This window comes from Aptenodytes patagonicus, chromosome 4 (assembly GCF_965638725.1).
Source record: "Aptenodytes patagonicus chromosome 4, bAptPat1.pri.cur, whole genome shotgun sequence".
NCBI lineage: Eukaryota > Metazoa > Chordata > Aves > Sphenisciformes > Spheniscidae > Aptenodytes > Aptenodytes patagonicus.
The window spans coordinates 26,938,970-26,964,516 of NC_134952.1; the positions used below are offsets into that span (position 1 = coordinate 26,938,970).

Genomic DNA, 25,547 nt, shown 5'->3' on the forward strand with positions numbered 1-25,547 from the left:
ACAACCTCTTGTATTCACAGCTCCTGGAGTATAGACCATAGACCTGGCACTTGAAATCCTGAAACTGTCATCAAAGCTTTGCTTTCAGTGTTGTGGTAGGAAAGCTGGAAGTGATGAGAGCCTGGCCAGCTCAAGTTGTCTATCCTGGGAAAGGCGGCAGTCTCCACGCCTGTGGTCCCTCCTCCTGCTCAGCCTCCTTGTGCTGGTCAATCCTAACCAATGCTACTGGGGAATCCTCACTGAATTAAGACAAACCCAAGTTTGAATCAGCCCAAAAGTACCTACCTTGGGTTTTGCACAAGGTCAACTAAACATGTAAACTCTTTTTTTTAAAGGCAGGGCCATATTCCAGCTTGCATAAAAATATTCCAAGTCTCATTCATGCTACTCGCATGTAGCACTGGCGGGCAGTTGTCGATCTGCTCCTTTTCTCCTAGCACGTATAGGAGCTGCTGGGCTGCGCTATGCTATTAGCCGCTGTAGCAGAGAGGAGGCGGCTGTAGGAGCAGCAGACTGCAAAGAGAAAGCTTTCTGCAGCCTGGAGGTTTTGCCCCCCTCCCCCGTCTTCAAGGTTTTTACATCTGCTCCCATAGTCACCAAAGAGAGGAAGATATATACACTCATATACCAACCCACAACAAAACCCACACAGGCAGAGCTGAGGAGCTCTCACCAGGAAGCTGACTTACCCTAAACCACTCCGCTATTTCTCGTCATACTACATCTGGGTCTGCTGTCACTGCTGCTTCCGGATGAGCTAGACCCAGTTGCCAGGACTAATTTGGCCTGTATGTGCAGTGGTCTCTGGTTACCTCTTGTGGTTGGTTTTTTTCCCTCTCAATAATATAATTGTTCTAATCTGCTAAAATAGAAGTCCATCTGAAAAAGCCAAGAGCACAGAACGCCACCTTCTTTTTTTCTTCCCCTATCTCATCTAGAATAGTTGACTTCCGCAACGTTTATTTCCAACAGCCGCTTTCAGCTTCCTGCGTCTGGTGAGTTCTTTGCGTTTTTTTTCTAAATGTCTTAATGTGAATTGATATTCTGAATCAAATTCAGTATCTTTAGTTTTACTTTGTTAATAAGTTTGTGAAATTGATTCACATAATCGGTTTTACTTTTAGTACCATCTGTTAAATACTTAGTATTGTGATATCCTGTTAAACAGTGGTCTAATCCTGCCCCAGGTCATGTATCTTCTGGATTTTCATTTGTTCCAGAATTTGTTTCCATTTCAGCTTAAAAAAGCCTTGTATAAAAGTAGAAAGAGGGGTGTGAGGGGCTGTGCCATGCCAGTATTTTTCATGTTAACTGATGTTAAGACAAAAGAGAGAAAATGGGAATTACTGTGAAAGTGATGGGTCTAATTCTGATCCTCTTTGCTGTTGTGTGAACTATGAACCCAGGAGAGAGAGGCGTGTGTAAACCTGCAGCACCTCAAAGGATGGCTTTCTTCCCCATTTGTGAAGTACATCATGGTTATGAGAAAGCTGTTCTGCTTCATCTCAAATGTTCCCAAGCAAATTTAAGTGAAGATTTTATTGTGAGAATTTGAGAAAGGTGAAATTTAGGTTCTTAGGACTGAAGTGAGAGTCAAAGTATTTTTAATTTGCCAACATATCTGTCACTGGCTCTGGTTCCAGCGGCTGCCTGGCCCCGCTGGGTCTAACAAGCACCTCTGCCACCTTCTGAGATGGAAGGGCTTTGTTTGCCGTCTGAATGGCTGTCGCTGTAACTCTTTGCTTTCATCTCACCCCCACGGCTTCTTCTCTGCTGCTTTCTGAGCCAACTGTGGCACGCTCATGGTGTGGGGTTCCCTCAGAGAGCAGTATGCGTGTGTGTGCATGTGTGCGCATGTGTGCACGTCTGTGCACAGCCATTTCTAGATTCTGCTTACAAAACCTGCATCTTACGACGCTTTAGCGGTGGTGGGATGGTCTTGTCACATTGCCAATGAGAGGTAGTTAATCTAAAAGGTGAATGAGGAGGAAGCACACAGAGGCCGGAACCATCCCTCTGACACAGGTCCCCGCAGAAAATATGAATGCGGCTTTAAGATTTTCTAACTTCTTTCAGCCGTGTTTCCACCTGTGGATGGGGCGGGAGTGGGGCTGCGGCATCTGGAGGAGGCCAGCTTTAACACGGGATTTGTCCTGAAGAAAATACTTGCAGAGGAAAAAGGTAAGATTAATGAGATTAGGTAGTTGTTAGCAAGCCGATCTGTCAGCATTTTTTTGGTGTCAGTACATGCCCGTCTGCTGCTGCTGTCAGAATAAGGTGGGATTGTGCATCGCATTGTGCTGCTTTGCATTTCACATTTCCAAACTCCACCATTTAGAATCAGTGGATGTTTACAAATGCTCCAGTAGAAAAGGCCATACACATATACTTACTTGACTTTAGAACGGGTTTTAATCTGATTTTTCAAAGACAGCTCTGAAGATGTATCACAGATGTATCACAGAAATGAAGTCCAATTTACCAGAGAAAATGTGTACAGACTTGATGTGAATACCACGTTTGAGACTTGGGCAGTAACCGCAGGGTAGAAAAGCCCCATGTGCACTTGCTTCCTGCTCGATTGAGAGAGTAAGCCTTGGTGGGGCATAATACCAAGCTTTATATTCACTATATTTGGTGCTACAAACCAGGAAAAATAGTAGTTTTGTATTTATAGGGAATCTGTGTGTTTTTATAAGTAATCTGTACTTGCTATCTAAGTTCCAGAGCAAGGAATTAGAATTAAAAAAATGGACTTGATTCTCATGTATAGCAAGACACAAATTCATAGCCCATCGGCAGGGCAAAGTGGCTGTAAATTACTGTCATTTAATCCTATCTTAAGGGAATTTTACTGTGCCAAAGCAGCGTGAGATGGCCTCATGGCAGAAGAGCATCAGGCCTCACATGATTGCCTATATCAGAAGACAGTCCCTCTAGCTACATGCAGCACAGTAAAACCATGAAGTTGGAGCTATACCTCCAGAAAGTTACTAAAAATACTTTTCCAGCCTGGTGACCAGCTTTCTCAAGAAAATGTTTATATGTAGAAGTTTAATAGATTCTGTCTCAGCCGCTCCATTGGGAGTGTGAATTTGGGGATGAAATGAAAGCACTCTCCCTGCTGCATAAACCCAGCAACTGAGAGACTGATGCTAAAGTCGCATCAGCTGGTAACAGCTGCCAGTGCCAGTGATATCAAGGAGGCAATCTCTTGTACAGCGAGGGGCAAGCCATGTAAGTCCTTAAAGATATAAGTGGACGCTTTGCAGTATATCCAGAACACATAGGAAACGAGCAGAAATTGTGGTGGCAGTCTTGCAGGCTGCACCTCTGGCCCGTCTTGTAGAGCAGCGGGGCTGTACCAGCGGAAGCTCCTGAGGAGCTTTTCTTGGTGACACTTTCTGATAACCAGCCGGGAGGACACCCGGGCAGAGAGATGAAATTCTGCTGTTTCTCCTTTTGATTTTGCTGTGCAGTTCTAGATGCATAGCAGCAGCTGTGTTAGGAGCTTTAAATGAAAAAGATTTTCAATGAAAAATACCTCTTCTCTCTAAAGCAAGCACCCCCATTTTCTTTGTAAAATGTTGGTGCTGTGATTCTATAGTTTTCCTTAAGAAACAGTCAACTGTAACTGAATGCACAGTTCAAGTGATTAATTCGATTTGGCATTGACCATACAATGAAAAATTGCAGAATTTTTTATAATGCTTTTGATTACGGTTTGAAAAGAAATAAAAGAAGTAACTGTGAAACTTGCTTTTTTCAAAGACTTCATGTGACATTTCAGGCATCACACTACACAGCTTAACATAATTTCTAAATTAGGTTCTCACTTTTTGGCCAGCGGTGTGTGGTTTTATTAAATCAGCAGTTTTCAAATGTTTCCATGCTATGAGCACAACTTACAGCTGAAAAATGTCTTGGGATAACCCCAGCGTAGTAATTAAGAAAGGAAATTGGCTGCAGCTGTCTCAAGCCCACTATTAAAGCATTACGGCTTTAAAATACTGGACAGGATCACACAAATACAACAAAGCAATGTAACAACAAAATTTGTGGGCTGTAGCCTACCATTAGCTCTTCTCCACAAAACCAAATACAGTTTCATATGTGCTTAGCAGAATTTAGTTGTGCTTCAATTCTTATGTCAGTGAAGAACTGGAAAACCTTCCTAATCCACCAAAAGCGTTGGTCTACAGTGGAAGGGGAGACATTTGGAGCCAGCAAAACCTCTGTAATGCGGCAGTGAGCATGAGCACTGGAAGTCATGGGTACAAAACCTTGGCGTATCAGGTCTAAAACGAGCAGCTGCCAAAGTAGCAGGGAGCAATAGTCCCAGCAGTCACGTTCTGCTGGAGGCTGTGCCAGAGGATCGCTGTCACTGCCGGCACGGCAGCTGGACGATAGCTGGGAACATGGTCTGAACACTTACTGCGTGTGTGTGTTCCTTGCAGAGCGGGTATGGGAGTATTTGCTTGTGCCTAGCCCCGCTCGTGGCTGTGCCCTGCATTTGTTCCAGATTCTTTGATCGTTCCCACCCTGCACAATCACTTGCCACTGTGTCTGCGTCGTATTTCTTTTGCACAAGGAATCGCATTTGGTCTTTGGTTACAGAAGCCAAGAAGTGTAAATTCCTAAGGGATGAGGATGGGGCTGAACTTGGCATGCTTGTCTTTACCTGACGAAATGTATGAACCCACTGGAAACCACATGTAGATTCTGCTATGGTTTGGGGGTTCCCCAATGGGGGGCCGTGGTGATCTATTGCATAGGAAAGACCCAGCATGTGCCGGAAAGGGAATGAACACCTCTTCTGGCAGAAGCTGGCACGAAGGGCTGTGGTTATGTACTGTGCACGATGCCACTTGTCACACACAAGTGTGAGTGTGGAGTACCAGTCTCAATAACTGACACTTGCCCGGTTTGAGGTTGTTGTACCATCTGGTGATATCTCTTTTCCTCATGAGTGACAGTGAGTTGCTTTTGAAGGTTGTCCTGGTTTATGTCAAACTACAGATAAGACCGGCTCTCCTAATAGAAAAGTGTGAGACCAAGACCCCTATGTAGTTAGGGGTCTGTTTTGGTCATCTCCTGTGCACACAGTGATCGAAAGAATATGAAACCTCTCACTCTAGCAAGAAAACCGTTCTTTCCTTTTGTTGATAGACATGCCAGTGGACACACAGTTTGCAACTTGCCGTTTTTTCATTAAATGACTGTGCTTAAAAACTGGTAAAGTCTTCAGAGTTCGAAGTTATTGAATTAATGACATACTGGATTATCTATTAACTTCCTCCCATCATCTGTGTTCTTGTGTTTTTCTCATTACAAAAATATATTATAAAGCATCTGTCTTAAAAACCCCTCATGTAATTTCTTTTGTTTCCATCAATTTAAATGCAGGTTTTAAAATTCATGTATCTTTCAGAGGAGTTTTAATTCTGGATGAAAAGCCATTGGGTAAAATATCTCTGAGTTTGCATCAAGTTTGCCAGGATTCAAAAATAAAGCATGGGAGGTGTTCTCATAATGTTCAAACGTAGCTCTCCTAAAATATCTCTCTTTTCATATGTGTGATCATTTTCATGCAAAATATGTAAAAATCAAGAAAATCAAGGAAAACTTTCTATGCTTCCCACTGAAAAACAGAAACTCTGCATTAAGATTTACTGTAGCGTGGGGATTTGCATGATCTTTAAACCAACTGAAAGCCAAATAGATGTCAGATTTAAGTATCTGAAATGGCTTCTCAAAATACTGAACTGAAGAATGAGTGAGAAGGATTTATGTATTACTTTTTGTGGTAAAGAGTAGAACTTTTTCTCCTCTTAACCTATTCCATATGACCCAGTGCTGTCTGCAGTATTATATGTTTTATATAAAAGCGACGAGATTAAGGTTATACCGGAATCGGAGAAAAGTGAAGGAAAACAGGCCTTGAAATAAATATTCTGCTCTGGCATACGGTTGGTGTAAGATACGAATCAATGTAAAAACTGAGCTACCAGGTATAACTTGTGCTAATTCCAGAGAAAAAGAAAGAAATCTTGAAAGCATGTTCATTTGAAATTGGGCTTTAATAATAACTAAGCATAGGACATAAGCAATTCTATGTAGGCAAGTAGGCATGCCCATTTATTGTGTTTGATTTAATTTACTACAACTAAGGAATTCTAGGGAGGCTACATAGTGAGAAAAAATATTCTACCTGTCCTGTAAAAACGTATTAACTCTTATTTTACCCTTGCGCAGTGGATGAATACTGATTTGTTGGATAGATTGTGGAAGGCAACTCCTTTTTTAGTTTATAAAGCAAATTAAAAGGATAAAGATCTCAAATCAACAAATGCAGGAAAAGTTATGATAATTGTATGTTTTGTATTGCACCTTCTACTTGCAAAGTGATTGAAATTATTTCCAAGCAAGCCCTCCAAATTTTTAACATTTTAATGTACATGCGTGCACACACAAAATTCAAGAATGTACTTAAAAAGATGGCAGTTTCCCTCTGCCTGAAATCTAGACTATGATTTTAAACAGTCTAATATATAGAGACCAGAAAAAGCTTTTTGTTGCTGGCAATTCTAAGGGGAAAAGCTAAAACTGTCAGCCAGTTTCTCAGTGCAACAAAATAAATAACCAACCAAATTATTGTTGCTTACTTTACTAGCTTTGCTCATTAACTCGAGAAGTTTAACATTAATCACAGCAAAACTGAACAGTGACATGCAGTAAATATGCATTCTTCCCAAATAAAAAAAAAAATCAGTATGTTTTAGCAAGAAGTCATTATTCTGAATTGTTTGATCCATGGAAGCATCATTACTTGCCGCTCAAAACACCTATACATTCAAGAGATTTTATTCTTATCACAAAATATGCAAAAATAATCTTCCATCAAACGTTGGATAATTCTGTTCTAACTAATATTTTCCTCCTCCACCTTTACCTCCCACTGAAATCAAACTTATGCAAATACATAACAATGAACATGGAGAACCTCCTTCTCCTCACCCTGAGGTTAGGGGGAGAAGATCTGGGCTCGAGAGTCTCCTTATTTTGTGCTAGGCCTTTTATAAAACCAGAGCAAAGTCAAACCTGAATAGACCTCTGAAAGTAACCTTGGAGACCTTGCAGGGGATCTGTGGAGGGCAGTGGAGAAATGGTAGGACAGTTTTTTTACGACTTTTTAACATTGGGGAGGATGTTACATCACCTGCATCGTTCATATATTAACTATACCGTTAATATTGATTACTTGTTAGTGTTTAAACGACCCAGTCAAGAAGATCAGGTACTGTGCAAACAAGGGAGAGGAGTGCAGTCCTACCCCAGGTTAGAGCTGAAACACCCTGCAGTCAGCCCTCTCCACTACAGTGGGCTTGACACAGGCTCCGAAAGAGAGGAAGCCCTTTTGCCAGTAAATGCAAGTGTGTATGTGGAGTTGCCAGGTTGTTAGTTTTAACATTTTACCAAGTTACACATCTGCAGGATTTATTATAAATCCATGCATCTCCTTAAAAACAAATCATTGTAACATATTGTAAAGATGTGCCTAAAAAATTTAACGGCTGCATACGCAGTAGAAATGTAATTGTTTGCAATGTGTGACTATGTAATTTATGTGTATGTGTAAGACTATATCATCTACCAGTTATATACCTATGTTATTGCAAATCCAGATTTAGCACAGCAGTCATTTCTGCTCATGTGTATACAAATACACATGCGTACCTATATGTAGAAATAAAGTAATTTAAAGACCACGGTCATTTCAATAATGCATCCATTCTTTGATACAAAATATGTATGCAGGTTTTCAAATGACGGTAAGATATCTTACGCTGGATATGTGTCTGTTTTGTATAGCAATCTGTAGCAAAGTCTTCTGCAAATTAATGAGTATCAGTGTATGTATCCATACATGTCTATATATGTATATAGACATACAAACGCATGTACATATGGATGTCATAATTTTTGTACATGGATGTATAGATTCATTATTGCAATAATTATGCATTGAAATATACACTGATTTATTTTCAATATTTTTGCATGTATATATATGCATATACAATTCTATGCATCCAGTCTACCAAATAATGCTTAATTCTGCAAGAAATTACAAATTATTATTTATAACTAACAAATATTAGTTGTGTATGAAAGGGAAATGAATACTTTACGATGATTAAGCCTGTTTCTGCAGGTGGTCAAAAAATCCCCAAACAGAAATAGGGAAAGGGCCAGGCTTTCTGTAAAGAGAACACAATCATTGTTGAAGGTTGTAAATAAAAGAGGACTTCATATTTTGTGAGCCAAAAAAATTTGAGGAGAATTTGAAGAGTTAAACCTGTAAAAAAAATCTACAAAAATATGTTGTAAGTGCCTTTTTGATTAGGCTGATTTGACTTCAAGAAAGGTGAACTGTGTTAAAAAAGGATGTGGCATGAAAAATTTGAAGTGGTTTGGGGCCCAAAGCTGCAAACATTTCCACATGTGAGTAGTTCTACACACACAGTAGTCTCATTGAAGTCAATTACTTAAATATCATGCATTTTATAATATGAGTCCTTCAGTTTGGCTACAACACAGTTAGACTTGGGTGGAAATTTGCTTTTGAACTGGGAATCCATTCTGATAGACAGAGTGGCTTTTCATAGGCACATGTGATAGCGCTATAGTCAGTGCGTAGCGCTTTATCCATGTTAATCTGCAAGCGTATGTATCCCTATCTGGACCCAAAAGTAGTTCTATGTCGGTAGTGAATATATATATATATATATGTATGTGTACGTGTACAAAAACAGAGACTATGAGAGAACGCAGACAGACAGATGGTTGGTGAACTTCTGTGCTTGAACATGCACGTGTGACATTTGCACACCAGCTGCTCCGTGTACAGCTGTATCTGTGGTGAGACTCAAGAAGAATTTCTTCTCTGTTTAAGAGCAGAGAAGAAAAATTATCACAGGGAAAGGTGGGAAAGGAAGGTAACATACCCAGTATCTTGCAGAAGGGAAACGCTCGGTAAGTGCAAGGGCATGTGCCACGCTTTGGGCATGACATGCCGCTCCATTTCTGCTGACTTTGGAGGATATTGGGTCAGACTGAGAACGGCATGTGAGCTGGTCCTCTGTGAAGGGGTTACTTTACTACACTTGATTTACCCAAATTTTAATTTGGAGAGGATGCAACATTTATACTGAAAATGGGTCACTTTTGAAAATGCTCTATAGCACCATGAATACCACATGGTCCGTACTTTACAATGTCATGCCATAAACACGTGGAGAAAAATGACTTCAGACTCATGGCTTGAATTTTGAAGCAGGTACTTAGCACTGCCAGATCTCATTGACTTCTATTGAATTTAGGATCTTGGATCAATACGTGAGAGTCTTACAGACTTTTTGTTAATTTTTGGAGTGGTTCTAATCATTTGTGTTCATGTTTAATTTGTAAGTAGCTGAATCAAGGTGTGATTAGTCACAGCTAAAGGGTTCTTGAAGATAAAATAAATATTTCTTTTGTCTAATTGGGTAATTAAAATGAGAGTTAAAAAGTTTTTCTCAGTGACTGTCATAAATTGAATAGATCTTTAGACATGTCATTTTCCATTGCTTATACATATTCATTATAGGTACTATTACTAAAGTAATGAACTAGCAATTTTTAATTTAAGATATCTCATTATACAGCTTTATATGTATGTGCAGTGTGTAAGCATGTGTATAAATATGTACATTTTCTTATACGGAAAGCTTTCATCCCTTTACTAGGACTTAACATCTAATTTCATCTTCTAAACAACATTGGTCTGTATTTGTCATTATTTTATAGCAAGATTCCCCAGTCTCAAGATGAGGGAATTTCCTTTAAATCTGATGACTTGAGTTCCCTTGCTAATAATAAAGTTGGCAAGATGATTGAATATTTGATCATAAATCCTTTTCTTCAGTTTCAGTTGTTAAAACTGCCAAAGAAAGAAACTGAGGTTTAAATTTTCAGGTGTCGTATTGATCCAGAAGTGACTTTTTGCAAAGGCTCCTAAGAAGGTGGTTGTCCATTTTCTTTAAATTTCATAAATTAGAAATAAATAAAAAATTAGTTTTGTATTTTTTCAAAACAAAGCACTGAAATTTGAAAACAGGAACAGGATTTCAGTTTTGTGAATAAGGGAGTGAAAGAAAAATTTCTAAGTTGTTATGTCTACAATTTTTTTTAATGCTGGAAGAAGATTGTTTTTGAGACGACAAGACATCCTGGCTTTGAAAATATGGGTTCATTGCTCTTCTAACTTTAGGAAGCCATTGCAAGTATGATTGTACTTAAGGATAAAATATCTGTATAAAAGCTCTCATCCAAGCTTCTAGGCATCCTCTCAATGCTTTAAAATAGAAAACCACATTGAGAGATAGCCTGGCAATTAATCCATCAGTATCATAAATATACCAGGCAGCTGAAGCATTCTGCCAATGAAATAACCTGCCATCTTGCTCTTGGGCCAGAGAATAAAGATGGCCCCTGGATGCTTGGGAAGTGAATGAGTTGAATGCAGATTTTTTGGTGGAGTGGTTCAGGGAAAAGATGCAGCACCCTGCAAAGGTACGGGCTGTGAGTCAGTTCTTCATGGCAGTGGTACCACCACTGAATGCCACTATGGACTGAAACGCTGACACTGTCTGAGGCAGAGGGAGGCTGTTTCCTAGAGTGGCAAGACCAGGGCCACTTAGTGCTATAGATCAAAATCATCTTAAAATGAGTTCAGAAACCAGGAGGCAGCTAACACAAATGTCAGAGCATCAGCTTATGAATGCATGACAGGAAACTTTGCAGCAAGGGGGCATTTGCTTGCAGGCCAGCTGCAGCCTCCGGATGGACTACAGCTGATGTATTAGTTTTCAGTAGCCCCGTGCTGTAGCAGCAAAGGCCTGTGCAGCAGTCTGGAGTTTTGTATCTGAATGGAGTAAGTACAACTCACCCACGGAGTTGAAAACAAGCTAGATCACCTTGGCAACCTGGTGATCTAGCTGAGTGTCCAGACTGGATCCACAACAGTCGCAGTGTCTCTGTCACAGGGCCAATCGTCTCCCTGCTGCATCTCCTGGGTGCTGCCCCTAACCAGGCAACAGCATCTCTGCCCTGTCTTGATTTCCTGCCAGCCCTCCTCCTCCTTCTCCCTCTCCTTCTGCTCCCAGGAGTTGTCCATGCCCTGCAGTGCCCACTGCACCCACGGAGGTGAAGGTGTAAAACTGCCTGCTCTTCTGGTCAGTAAGGGTAGTCTCCACGTCTCCTTCCTCTCCTCGAGAGCCTCTAAGAGATGCAAGGAGAGTTTTTACGTATCTGCGGTGCAGTTAGAAGGAGCAGTGATTATAATCAACATGATAGAGAAGAACTGTAGACACTGTTTTGCAGACCCCACCTCTGCATGAGGTGAGACTTACGGGAGTAATGTGGGCAGGCAAAGACAATATGTGCATTCAAGCATTGGACAGCAAGTGGAAGTCTCTGCAGTGGTTTTCCATTTTTTTTATTAGTATAAATATTTTTATTTCCTTGCAACATCAGTTCTCTTCAAGAGGTAGTGTATACAGTGCTCAAACTGAAAAATTAGCCTGCTCTTATCCTGATATCAACAGGAACTGCACTGAGATCTAATTGTGGTAGGGACCGGATAACGGCAATAATAGATAGCATGTTAATTGCTTTAACTCTCTGAAGCATTTTGCGACTGCCTGATCTAAAAAGCCTTTTGTCTTGCCTGCGTGGTTTGTTTACGTATGAGCTAATTCCTTCCAAATCCCAGCCTACCCGAGGGTGCACTATCAATATCCAAGACAGGTTTTGACATTAGGGGTTCCTGACTCTTTTTATTTTCCCCTATCATAAGACACTGTCCATCCCCTGCAGATGTTTAGCCATAGTGAGCCATGCTCACAATGATCTTTTAGAACATGCCAGAGGCATTCCTGGCATAAATGAAAATCCCATTTGGTTCAGTTGATAAACTTACTCCTTCTGAAACAAGCAGTCCTGCTTTCCTTTGTTGGTAGAATTGTTTCAACAAATATTAGATTAGTTTTTCATGGGATTGAATCCTCTACCTGCAAAGAGCTTGGTGCTGCTGTGCTCCTCTTCTCATCCCATCGCGTTACGGGTTGATAACACCGCTCACCTTCTCCATATCATATTCAGCCGTGATCAAGTGTGAGGCATTTACTTGCATGAGATTGCCGAGGTGCAGGACAGGCAGTGCCCAGAGAGCGGCTGTTGTATGGCTTCTTATGCTCACGTCGTCAGTGAAGTCCGAGGGCTCTATAACCACACACCAGTGCCAAGACTCTGTATTGCAAAGACAGAGGGAACAAAAATAGGAAAGCAAAGACAATAAATGTTGCATTAGTTACATAGACAATATGATACAATTGAAAAAACAGTGCTCTATCTAAAACTGTGCAAGAATTTTCTTTGAGGTTAATCCCAAAGTTTATTAAAGGTCACTATTCAGAGTGACTGCAACAGAATTAGACATATATTCTTATACTTAACAATATTATAAAAGCTCTCGCCTTATCATTAAAATAAAATCTTCTATTGTTACGAGTGATGAAAGCATAAACCGAAGTAGTGTAAGAGAAGATACAGGCTTATATCTAGAATTCCAGATCCAAAATGGACTTGGTAAAGTTACTAAAATTTGGAAATTTCCCCCAAATTGTTGGGGGGAAAAAAATCTGTCAGCAGCTTAGACTCAGCCACCTGTGATCAGAAGATCTTGTCCAGTCTTTTAATGGGTGTAGCATGCTGTACTGTCAGACCAAGACCGCAGTATATAATATGAGAGAAAGGAACCAAAGCTTTTGCAAATATTTACACAACTGGTTTTATACTGATGTGTAGAAGTGCCCAGTACTGATCTGTCCTTTAAAGGGCACTGTTTTCTGTTGATGTTTAACCTAAAGAGTTTTCCATTCATTGAGATGAACTTGCGTAATTATTTTAATACACTAATACTGCTCTTACCCTGAGGCTGCGTCAAGGACAGGCTATGTGAATAATTAAAAATATATCTTCAATTTGCACATATGTAGTCCCAACTATGTATGGAGGCACATGAACTCCAAGTGGCTGTGAACAAAAGCAAGATCAGGACCACTGATGGCGATCTGTCCACAGGACCAGAATATGGACCTTGTTATATACTGTTCATTTTTATTCATCAATGGATTGTAGAACAATATAATTTGCTTTGAAAACAATTCCACACTGTCATGGTGGAATATTTCAGCTTTTGTTATTGTGTCAACTAGCCATATTCACTAGTCCTTAATATCTTTTTTAGTCTTTAATCATTTATATACTTTCTTTCAAAATAGCCAACGTAATCAGACCTGGTAATCAACAAGCTGCGTAGCAGAACAATCCTTTTATCTGTCTTTCTCTGTTCTGGCATTTATGAAATAGCAAAAGTCATGCTTTGGACATCCTTATTTTCCCCCACATGCAAATATACACAAAATAATGAGCCTGAAGGCATTAAGGACTGCCTGCACCAAAGAAATGTTTGTTCTGAAAAGGAGACTTGGTACATGCTGACTTTCTCCTGGGAGCATGCAGTTTTGTCTGAATCACATGCTACTGGCTTGTGGTGAATTCTGGTGTTTTAAAACTGTACTGCTGACACAATTTTGAAGTAGAATACACTGAAGGAAAGATGATGATGCACTTAAGTAATTGGGCTGTGTATCCTGCGTATGTTTTTTTAATTTTTCATAGATGTAATTTGTAAATGTCTTGTTTAATTCCCTTGAGAGCTTGTTTGGGGAATGGAGAAGGTGAGACAGTGGAGTTAGACCTACTGAACCTTTAAAAGCAAATTTCCAACTGCTGCCAACAAAACTTAAATTCACGGAAGAGCTTGTTTCCCGGCAGCCAGGAATGCCGTGAAGCGGCCTCGGCCTCGGCCTCCATCCCACTTCCTAGAAGCGAGCTGAGATGGCGAGAGCACGGTCGCACTGGCAGACCAGGAAGCGGCGTCTGTTGCAATGACTCCTCTAGATACCCGTAACTCGAGTATGCACAGCGCTGCCCCGCAGGCTTGGTGCCGCCTCTATAAAACAACGTGCTCCGGCCAAGCCGTTGGCACATCTTCTTTCGGCTGGTGCATCGGGTGGGAGAGATGCAGGTGTGCCGGCAGCACGCGAGGAGGTAGGGCACTGCCTCACTACAAAATGAAAGCAGGGGAGTTGCCAGTAGCAGCTGTCAGTGCCTGTAAAATGTTCTCTCTAAGCTCATCTAGCGCTTTTCTCTTCTTTTCCTTTGTTGTTGTTACCCTTTGTGGAGTAAGCCAAAGCTTTGAGGGTACTAGAAATTGGGAGGTGGGGTGGTGGTGGTGGTAGGGGGGGCTAGGGTAATGAAACTGGAGAGCGTTACAGTAATGTAGAGTATATGCTTTTTGTGGCCATCATTCATTTCTGTGCAAATAACCCTAAGCTGTGACTTCTCTCTTCATATATGAAGGAGACAGAAATATATTATTTGTGTTACATACACAGGACATTGTGAAATTATGCAGTGATACTTTTTTTAATTACTTTTGTTGAGCAGAACTAGTTTGCCTTCAGTTTTGCAGTTAGTGATTTTCATAGCATCTTGTGTGTCGCCCTGCGTGAGCAGTGAATCTTGCACACAGCTAGTGAGGAAAAAGCAAACGCTTTCAAAATAGGAAAATTTGACTGAATGCTGGCAGGAGCTCAAAAGCAATTACATACTCTGAAGAGGTACTCTCAGTTTAGTTTTACAACAAAGTAAATGTCAGGGTAGCTGTATCCCCTTCAAATGAAATTGTTTGACTGGGGCAAGCACTGGTGGCATGGCTTTCTTTGGCTTGTGCTTCTTGCTTGCTGAAAGTGATTTGTAAGAAAAAATTCAAACTTTTTTGCATTTTTGCTGTGAATCCTACATTGCTTTTGAAAACCGTTAAGGTTCATGTCACTCAAGATTCACACCTGAAGTCTTTGCTTCCTCATTGTCACAAGTGGTTCCGTGTTACTGTTCATTACAGGATTGCTTAAATAGTCAAATCGGTTAGTGAAGGGCTTTTTTTCCTCTTCACTGCCTCTAGAGAGCATGTGTACTTTTTCAAGGGAATCTGAACTGATTGGTTAAAAGGGATTCAGGATTTTGGCAGTCTTGGTGAAAGTGAGAGGCAGGAAATGTCTCACTAAAAGCAGGTTAGTAGCAGTTATACCAAAGTTAAATTGATTTTATTAGTTTTTTAGACAATTGGAGGGAAAAAATAGTTGGTGTCAGTGAAGAATGGCAGAAGTGATAGGACTGTTAGCCCCTGTGGAGCAGCAGGAAGGTTATTTACATGAATGGCTGCTACACACACAGTTGGCTGGGAGGGAATGGCAACGTTCAGCATCTTCGATGTGGGGTACTCCCCATGGCTGTCCAAAGACATGTCCAGGTGGCTTTATCTTGATGAAGAATGGTCTGTTCTCTGTGGGTTATAAATGTTACATTTTATTTTTAATCTTCCAGAAACGTCATTTGACTCACTGAAGAATTAAAACTGACAGCACCACAGAGCCGTGTGGGAGAAAAGGGGATTTTAGACTCAAGTGACACAATCAAGCCTTGAGAAGTAAAGAGATTTGAATGGTTTCTCACCAAATGGAAGTTATCTAGAGAGCCCCCGAGACCGCTGCATCCCTCCATCCCACTCCTGCTGCACCCAGACAGTGCTCTTGACCCTGGACATTAATAAAATGCTGGATTCAATCAAGTGTGTCCTGGTGGGAGACACCGCGGTGGGGAAAACATCTCTCTTGGTACGTTTCACCTCCGAGACTTTTCCAGATGACTACAGACCCACTGTATATGAAAACACCGGAGTGGATGTCTTCATGGATGGTGTACAGATTAGCCTAGGTCTTTGGGACACATCTGGCAGCGATGCCTTCAAAAGCATTCGCCCCCTCTCATACCAACAGGCAGATGTAGTATTAATGTGCTACTCAGTGGCAAACCACAATTCCTTTCTGAACCTGAGGAACAAATGGATCGGCGAGATACGCAGCCATTTGCCCCGCATCCCTGTTTTGGTAGTGGCTACTCAGACGGACCAGCGTGACACGGGGCCCTACCGTTCCTCCTGCATCAGCCCGATAGATGGGAAGCGGCTCGCCCAGGATGTGCGAGCCAAAGGCTATTTGGAGTGCTCTGCCCTCAGCAACCGGGGGGTGCAGCAGGTGTTTGAGTACGCCGTGCGGACAGCAGTCAATCAAGCCAAAAGGCAGAATAGGCGAAAGCTCTTCTCCATTAACGAGTGCAAGATCTTTTGAGGACCGTCAGCAGTGGGTTTGCCCGCGTTCATCCTTTCTGTCTTCGCACAAAGATACTGTGGCAGAGAGAATGGGAGGTGAATCAAAGGAGGACTCCTGGCAGGACCACAGTGCAGGTGGCCCTAGTGAGACAGATGTGCACTCTATCTGATCTGCTCCCCCCCAACACATGTGGGCACTATCTTGAAAAACGAAAGGTGTGGGTACGTGCCCTTATTCACAAGCCTGTGTTTGGACTTTGCTAGCCTGGACTGGAGCAGGCCTAGCCTGGAGATCTGCAGATAATAGCTGTGCTGATTTTGTTGTTGTTCTTGTTGATGTTGTTCCTCAGTTGTTGGTTTGTCCGCATTTATTTAATGACAAACTTCTGTCTGGATCAACCCCCACCTCTTGACATGTCTGTCCATGTGGTTTTTTTTTACTTTAAGAACTTAGTGTATAAAATCTGACCACTGTGTATTCTATTTAAAAGACTCTTTTATACATTGTTGTAAAATCCTGACAGTTTGTTTTCATATTTGGAGGTTCTTCCTTTAGCTAACCACAGAAGCAAATTGTCCTATCTCTATAATAAATGGCCTGCAGGCAAGCCTAGCACTTCTTAGACATGCCCGAGTCACTGCGTAACAGTAATCAAATCCAGTACGTCCCGCATAGGAGTGATCAAAACTTAGTGACGTTTGACAGCCGTCCTGTGGCTTTGTGAGATTTGTTATCTTAGTCTTGTTCCTCAGCAATATGGTCAAAGATGGGATGAACCAGGAGGAAACAAACCTGATTATTCCTAGACCTCACCTAGTTACAACCCCAGAAGGGCTGGCTTGCAGTCAGGGCTGGTTCAGACATATGGTTGGGGTGGCAGAGACGAGTCTGTGCTATCATCACCTCTGTTGTCCCTGCTATCATTCTGGAGGCAAAAGATTTCAGTCTCCAGGGATGAAAGGTATTTTTTCATGAGCACTAAAATTCTCAAAGTATTTTTAGTACACTTCTTTTCTAAACAGTGGTTTTAGTGAAACCAGTCACCTACTATAGTAAAAAATTAAGTACATGGCAATGTTGAATGTGTGTATTTAGAATGGCTAAATAACATTTTTTCTGAGTTTGCATACTAAGTATAACTGTCTGGGTTGTATCAAAATAAGACTGAAACAGGCTTTGCATCCTGGGGAGCCTGGCAAGTCTAAGAGTCAAATCCTGACGTACCTACTCGGGCCAAGTTACCCTCCTGCACAAAAAGTCAGGCTAAAGAGGTGGAAACTCCAGGTGTGTAAGAGAACTCTGCTGGAAGATGGAGTGGGGTCAACACACACTGCTGTACGTTCCTCGTGAGTTGTGGTGTTCTCCTCCTCAGGTTATCTGCCCCTTCTGCCCCGCACCATCTCAGGTCTTGCAGATCTGTCTCATCCCAAGGTTTCTGCTAACCATAGAGGAAATCCCCTGGGGAATTTCTTAGTGCAGCAAGATTTTTTGGTCCCTTTCCCTGTCCTTCAGCTAGCTCAGAACTGACCTTGGAGGGGCTTATAGCACGGTGCCATAAAAGATGGCACATAGCACAGTAGGACAATTTTCTCTCCACATGGATTCTGAGAGAATGACCTGTACCTGTTTTGACTGAGCCCCGACTCATGTGTTTCAACAGGAATGGATGCAGTGGCTTGTCTAATTCAAATCCAAGGTGGGACTTCAGGAGGTACCCTACTAAGCAAATAAGCTATAGCTCAGATCTTATCTACCTATAGTTTTTTCTTGAAAAATTGGTTGGGTGCTCTTCGCCATGCTCTCTTCTACCTCTGAGCTTCTCTATAAAGAGAAATTCCGATTTAAATCATTCCCCTCCTATGAATCCTGGAGATGATCTCACTTGTGATGTAAGTGAGCAAATATTTGCATTGCGGGCACCTTGAATAGCAGTGGTGCACAGGACACTTGATGTTGTGATCGTCCCGCCAGCTCCCAGGCTGCTGAATATTTACCACTCATCAACCTTATTTTAAGGGAGGCTTCTGGTCATAAAACCATACTGGTCTCATATGAGGTTTTCATATCAACTTCAAATCTTTACAACCTTCTGCACCCAAGCACACAAGACGAGGGCTCCCATCACCGCCCATCTTTCCTGTACTCTTCTCTTTCCTACTTCTCTTTCTCTTTAGGTGTTGATTGCAAATCTTTTGCCCCCTGAAACACTAAAACTGACATGTTTGTAAAAGAACCTGAATGGCATGATACTTACGCAGAGTTACACTAGTGGCTAGGTATTTGCGGTCCTTGGTTAAAAACTTTTGGCTTTTGGAAGAAATATGTTTCTTCATCTCAACTCTTGCAATGCCTCTTCACTGAAAATTTTGGGGTTTTGTAACCTTAATTTAAAAGTAGCCATTGTTACTGTTTGAACATTAAAGATCACATGCAAATTGTCACGTTGTGAATCTTCAAATCTGTTACAATTGTGGACATCATTGTTACGGTCCCCACTCCACTAACGGATTTAATACCTGGTTTCATCAACTTTTTTTGAGACATATTTTTGCCAGCATGTCCTATTAAATGGTCTTTTTTGTCTGTGGATTAAGCTTTGTTTACAACACTTCATGCTGCTGTTTTTATGTGTTGAAGAACAGTAACTGCTAGGCCAGGAGGCTGTGTTGTGGTATCTGCCACGGGATACTGGATTCAGGGACCAGAAGGCTCCAGAAAGCTTCGTATCAGACAAAGCCAGATGAAGATGTGCTCCAGAATCACATCATAACTGAAAATTCCATCTTATCTTTATTTGCTTCACAAGGCTTATTATGGTGTATTACAAAATGAAGAATTGAAGGTTTGCTTGCAGTTCAGTGAAGCAAAGTGGATAGGTTTCACTGAGACGCCTGAGCTGACAATACGAGATGCACAGGGAATTTAGGGGTGGCTTGATATACTCTTGATTGTGCATCCTAGAGCCAGTGCAAGGTGTGAGGCCACCGAAAGCCGGCTGATTTTTGAAATCAGATTGGAGACAGGATAAAGTAACGGGGGGATTTTGGTTTGGTGCTATGTGAAAAAAACGGTTCAAATTTTCACAGCCTGGTTATTTTCAGACTCTGAAAGCTAAAAGGCACTTTTCACTGGGAACAAACTGTGAATCACATTATTTTAGCGTCTGTAATTATGCAGCTTTCCCTGAGCTATAGAACTGATGTGCTCAAAAACTGTGGCAACTCAGATGCAGAGAGTGGAATCTGGACATAGCAGAACTCAGCAGAAGATTCGGCCGAATGGCTTATCAGGGTGGGGCTCACACAACGGCAGCCGTGCTGCATGTGGCGTGAACAGCGAGGAACTGCTGAGGTCTCCCGCGAAACCCTACCAGGGTGGTTTTGCTAGCGTTACTTGGGCAACAGGGTCCCTGGGTACGGCTCGGTGGTAAAAATCTGGCTCTAATATTCAAAATAAATTCAAACGACAGCTGGCATACATGTTAAGTTTCAACTCCTTTTGCTCTGAAAAACAGCAGGTTGGGGGAGACCGAAACAATGTGCAGCCTCGCCTCAGTTGGGTCGAGCTGTTCAGCTAAAGGAAGAGACCTTGCCCAAATGTCCCCTTTCTGTCTTCTCAAACCGATCCCTTTCAGTTACTCCATTGCTAATTTTACTTTCACTTGCTATTAAAAAAGGTTAAAAGTTAAAAAAAAAAAAAAAAAGAGAAAATACCTGGAACTTAAAATGAGAACAGCAATAGCACTGTTATTTTTGTCAGCGTCTGACTTCTCCTTTTGACAGAAAAAGTCATTTTGGGCCACTAATTGTTTTACTGAATTATTCAAGTCGGATAAAAAGTTGAATAGATAGGCAATTGTGATTTAAATCAGAAACTATTCTTTTAGCAGAAAAAAAGAAGCATTTTCCTTTAGTAATTTGCAAAATGTGAGTACATGTTACATTATTTTAAATACAGACTTCCCAGCCTTTTTATACTTACTTGGTCTGTAGCATACAATATAAATATTTTCTAAGAATAAATAATAAAAACATGTTTCAGATCTTGCCCCCCGATTTTTCCTATGGGAAGTTATTCACGCTTGTTAGATATAATTGATAGTGTTTTGCCTGATATTTGCAATTAACAATTTGCAAATACTTGTGTAATTTTTGTGGGTGCTCTGCAATTGCTAAGGTATCTGAACACATACTAGCTAATGCTTGTATTGATAAAGAAAATGCATTTAAAGTAGTCTTTTTACACACGGCACCACAATGAAATAAATCACCACAGGGATCAGACACGAAATGTCGGCACTCTGACATCTCAGCCTTTCCGGTATTACTATTGCATTCGAGTGAATACAGCCATTAAAATAATTTCAAATAAACGGGGCAATTCATGTCTCTTAGCACTTTCTCCTAATGCCTCTGCTACACAGGGCTCAGGTTAATATACAAAGAATAAAAAGCTTCATTTCAGAACATGATAACGGCTTGTCCGTTCTTGCCTTTGTGAGCAAGTTAACTACCTTGACTTAATTAAAAGTCAGTTCAGCCTCTGAAAAAAGCCAGATACGAGCACAATCGGGTTAGCCAAACTCCCTTGTTAGAAATGACAGTAATGAACTTTTGTCTCTGGATGTGAGAAAACGTATTTTATGTCTCGGAGATTTCCTTCACAGCTCTAAGTGCAAAAAGTCCTGACCAGCTATCACTGTGTACCTGTTCTAGCTGACCTGTGCGCCCTTCACGTTCTGCTCTGAGCAGCCAGCTGTTGAAAACAAAACTCAGGGAGAAAACAACCTTTGTGCATACCTAGATGTTTATATTGCCGTAACTGCTTAACTATAGCTATGGTGGTCTTTCCCCTGCCCTGGACCTCTCGCTCCATCGCAGCACGACCATGCAGCTGCTGCGTGCCAGCGTGGTCCGTGTTGCTCGGGAGGCAGAAGGAGAGCTTCGCCACCAGGCAGCCCTGCCCACGCAGCCCGAGGGAGATGGGTTTTAAGCAGGACAGAAGCGATGCTCCTCAGGGCTCCCCCTTACCAGGCTTCACAGGCAATTGCCCTACTGTGCAAACAGAGCTGGCCCCGCTGTCACTTGCAGGTGTGCTTGCAGAACAGATTTATTTTGTGTGCCATTTCTAAAATCAGTGTTTCTCCGAGTCATTACCCAGGCCTGGTTTCTGCAGGAGCTGTCGTGCTGGTCACACGGACTGGAGGGTGCGTCTCAGCTGTGCTGGGCTCCAGCCGCTGCGTTTCAGGGGCGTCTCAAAGCACTGAGCCAAAATGTGTGGCACATCCCTTCCTGAGCATGGGGAGCCGGCCTCCAGCCTTGCAGGGATCAGCTGCAAGAGCCCTGAATTAGTTATCAGCAAACAAAATAATAGCTATTGCTGCCTTTCTGGTTTTGAAGAAGTGAATGAGCGACATGCCTGTCTCAGATCTTTCACAACTGCCCTACATAGGGCTGGCCGGGGGAATTTCTGTCATTACTCCTCTCACCTTGGGCAGCCGTCGGTATGATTCATGCAGGGGCGGAGTAGAAGGGCACAGGCCTGTGTATGGTGGTGGCTGTTTGTGTCTCTGGAAAAGAGGAAGGAAACGACGCCTGATGCCTCCGCACGGTGTGAGGTGCTCGCTCGCCTGCGTCTGCAGCGTTTCCAAGAAGCCTTCTGCAGGTGCCGGCTCCCATGGGCACCCCAGCGGCTCCTGGCTGTGCCTCGGAGGACCCAAGCCGACCCAGGGCGGCTCTCGTGCCAAGACCCAGGCGTCTCCCCACCCCCTGGGCTGCCTTCCCAAAAGGCTCTGTTGCTGTTCAGGTACCACAGAAAAGTGAGATTTTCGAAAGAGCAGGCTTTGCTTTGAAAATCAAGATCTCTTGCAAATGCTGACTGCCCTGGAGGTGGTTGAGTGTGTCTGCTAGCCACAGGCAGGGCCACAGTAGCCGAAGGTGGGAAACCAGCCCCAGCATGCGAGGGGAGAGACCCAAGACTGATACTCCTCAACTTGGTAGATGAATTAATTATGTAGAAGCAACTGGAGGGAGACTTTTGTGTCTTATATGCCAAATCTCTGGTAACACATAAGCAATTGCTGAATTTTCTCTTTCTCAGAAAACTCTGTTCTTTTTATACATAAAATTGTAAGTGACTTTCTGGCTATTACCTTGACTAAACACTTGCATTTATCTGCCACCATGACACCAGATCTGCTGCTTAAAAGCCAGTGTCAGCACTATCCTGCTGTGGACAACGCAGTGTTCGACACAGCACGCACCTGAGTAAGGGTTAAAGGTCACAAGATTTCATAAGAGACTGGTTTAGGACTTCTAATAGATCTTGGACATTAAAATACATACATATATTTTAATTATTATGTAGTATGTGGAATTTATGCTGGTATCTGATCTGTCATAGAGTTATTGACCAACTAAACCAGAGCTGCAGGCTTAGACAATGAACATTGCTGTTCAATCCCTCTCCCATCATGCAGAGCTTGGCCAAAGCCAGGTCAGGTCAATGGGGAGCTTTTAAATTTAACCAGGCTCTGGACCAGGCCTGCGTAAGCCTGCACAAGTAACTTTTAGATGCACAACTCCAAACTGACTGCTGGTGCAACCGACCTGAACCAGGGATTATGTTCAGGATCAGCCTGACCCAAATGGATTAGAATCATAGAATCACAGAATCATTAAGGTTGGAAAAGACCTCTAAGGTCATCAAGTCCAACCGTCAACTCAACACCACCATGCCCACTAAACCATGTCCCTAAGCGCCTCATCTACACGTCTTTTAAATACTTCCAGGGATGGTGACTCAACCACTGAGTCACTGGTGATTCACCTTGCCTGAGCCTGCTCTCCACGGCTGGCTGTTGAATGGCCCTGTGCATGAAATGGGGAGATGGCCCTGACCTTTTTGTAAAGTACTTTCAGATCGGTCACGAAAGATCTTGGTGCTGGTGGGTACTTCTGAGTTTGGCAGGTCCTAGCTCCCCTTCTGAGAAATATTTCTGCTGATGGGTTTGACCTGCCGAGTTTGCTCTGAATGGATTTGTAACACAACTTTATGGGATTAGGGCTTTCCAGTGTTTCAGTTCACTGCAGGCATAGGGAGTAGGTAAGTGTAAGGGACAGAAAGAGAAGGGACAATATATAACGATGCATTAATTACTTTACTATTTTAACAGATTGTAATCATGACTATCAACATAATGCCCTTTTTAATTGTAGAAAACATGGGTATAGGCTGAGCTAACATCTGATTCATTGGTGACATGTTTAGAAATCAAATTCTCCCTGAGGGAGTTATGCTGAGTGCTGGGAGGGTAAAGAAGAGGGAAGGTCCCTCCATACTTACCCCTACCCGCTCTTTCTGGAGCATGCTCTTGCATTCCCTGTAGTGACTGGACTCTGGGCCGGACTGATCTCGATATGTGCAATAGGGACATTCTTACAGTAAGGACTTAGTGCCCAATCGACAGGTCTCACTGAAATTTCATTACCTTGAAAATGTTCCCATTTCCTTTATGGGTGAACAGGAGGGACTGAACACAAGCCAAGCAAGAATTTAGGTTTAGCACAACCAGGGAGAGTAGCCGTGAGGTGAGCGACTATGGTCTTTTCACCATTAGAATTTCACCCTTCCATGATGAAATACTGGGGAGAAATTACCACTGTTCCCCAAATTCTTCCTTTGCAATGGGAAAGATTTTTTTCTGCAGTGGGAACAGTCAGGGGTACCCATATGGAGTCTCAGGCTCCCGATGCAGAACAAGACATGACATAACTCAAGGAGATTAACTCAAGGAGAGGAGCTTTGGACTCTGTTCCACGTCTTCCACAACTTTCCACCTGGCTGCCAAGAAAACCGATGCGCTGCCTTTGCTCGGGATCATCCTCAAGTTTTTGGCTCTCTAATGTGTAGGGCCATAGCTTTGCTATTTTTCCCTGACTATCCAGAGGCATTTAAAGAAAATGAGGCATCTTTACCCAAGAAATTCCCCTCCTGCTTTCATAGCTGACATATGCTTATGACTTCCACTGCTGAGATGTCACAATTTAACTTTTAATTTACAGATGAAAGAAATCCTATGAGCCTTGCCTAGCAAAAATAAGATTAATTGGAAGTTGCTTTTTCCCCCTGAGAACAGCTAGTTCTGGTGGACTCGATCTTTGCAATAGATGTCAGCCAACGCTGGTGGAGTTAACTCCCTGTGAAACTGCACGGCAGAGACTGGAGGGATATCACTGCATTGCAGAGTAAATACATGAGTGATATGGCTTTAAGCAGAGACTACAAATAGCATATGAAAACAGAGATGGGTTCTGGAAAGATCTAAGGCAGAAGGGGTTGCTTAACTGGGTTCCTGAAAAGAGACTGATTTCTGACTGGGGTCTGGGACAAATCGCTCAGGGATGCTATTTAACTATCCAGAATTAACAGGGCATTCACTGAGCAGAGGAGCTTAGACGTTTGCAGGGTAGTGCTCTGACGTTGTGCATATGACAGAAGAATCAAAACAGTAGGAAAACTGAAACCTGAGGCAGGGTGGCTTGAAAAAACCCTACCTTTAACTCCACAAAATCAGTTTGCCGAGCTGCGTGTGCTGTGATGGACAAGAGAAGCTACAAGTGTGCCAGGCATGAAGAGTGAGATGCAGAAGCAGCAGCGGACCACATCATGTCACAGGAGTCTGCAAGCGCTGGGAGAAGACACGCAGGGCAGGAAGAGAACACAAAAGCCTGGGAGCTCAGAGGTGCTCTTCACAAGAGCAATGGACAAAGCTGCAGCAGGAGATGGACAGAGTCAGCATGAATGTGAATGGAAATTACATTCATTTCTGTACAGAGCAGAGGTACGTAAGCAACTGCGGTGCTAAAGATAATTATGTAACACTTAAAAAAATCCCTGGGCTGTGGAAAAAAAGCTGTGCCAGGGTCTCTGAGGACTTGCAGGTATATGAAAAGATAGGGAAATAAAAGCTTTGATTGGACCTGGGGCTCCCAAAGCTGCTACTGCTTTGTGAAGGTGACGCTGTGCTTTTCTGGTGGGAAACACGGACAACGGGGACTCTGAAGCGCGGCCCCATGCTGGTGTTACCCTGGAAGGTACATATTACAGAGAAACGAGCCACGCTTTCTCTGAAGCCCAAAGGGAGGGAGGCGATGATTCAGCCATTTTGCTGAAAAGGTCTCTGAGAGGCAGCAGCCTGAGAAAGCT

At 42.4% G+C, this 25,547-nt stretch overlaps 2 protein-coding genes across 5 annotated transcripts in view; both read left to right on the plus strand.

Moving 5' to 3' along the window:
- The first annotated feature begins 964 nt into the window (after window positions 1–964).
- On the plus strand, window positions 965–18,895 carry RHOH (ras homolog family member H). Of its 3 annotated transcripts, none has more exons than XM_076336133.1 (2): window positions 965–995; window positions 15,556–18,895. In XM_076336133.1, the coding sequence occupies exon 2, from the start codon at window positions 15,783–15,785 to the stop codon at window positions 16,356–16,358; it is 576 nt and encodes a 191-aa protein (XP_076192248.1). In that variant the 5' UTR covers window positions 965–995; window positions 15,556–15,782; the 3' UTR covers window positions 16,359–18,895. The 3 variants fall into 3 exon arrangements, with proteins under 3 accessions (XP_076192248.1, XP_076192249.1, XP_076192247.1); XM_076336134.1 differs by lacking the exon at window positions 965–995 and adding an exon at window positions 2,160–2,181; XM_076336132.1 differs by lacking the exon at window positions 965–995 and adding an exon at window positions 14,182–14,217.
- Window positions 18,896–24,661: 5,766 nt separating this feature from the next.
- CHRNA9 (cholinergic receptor nicotinic alpha 9 subunit) overlaps window positions 24,662–25,547 on the plus strand; it is a 38,120-nt gene continuing 37,234 nt past the window's right edge. For both annotated transcript variants that reach the window (XM_076336145.1, XM_076336146.1), the window contains exon 1: window positions 24,662–25,182. The gene's annotated coding sequence lies outside the window, so the exon portion shown is untranslated. The remainder of the gene's footprint in view (window positions 25,183–25,547) is intronic.

Coding starts and splice junctions, on each gene's coding strand:
- RHOH (XM_076336133.1), top strand. CDS start 15,783: ATGCTGGATTCAATCAAGTGTGTCCTGGTGGGAGACACCGCGGTGGGG.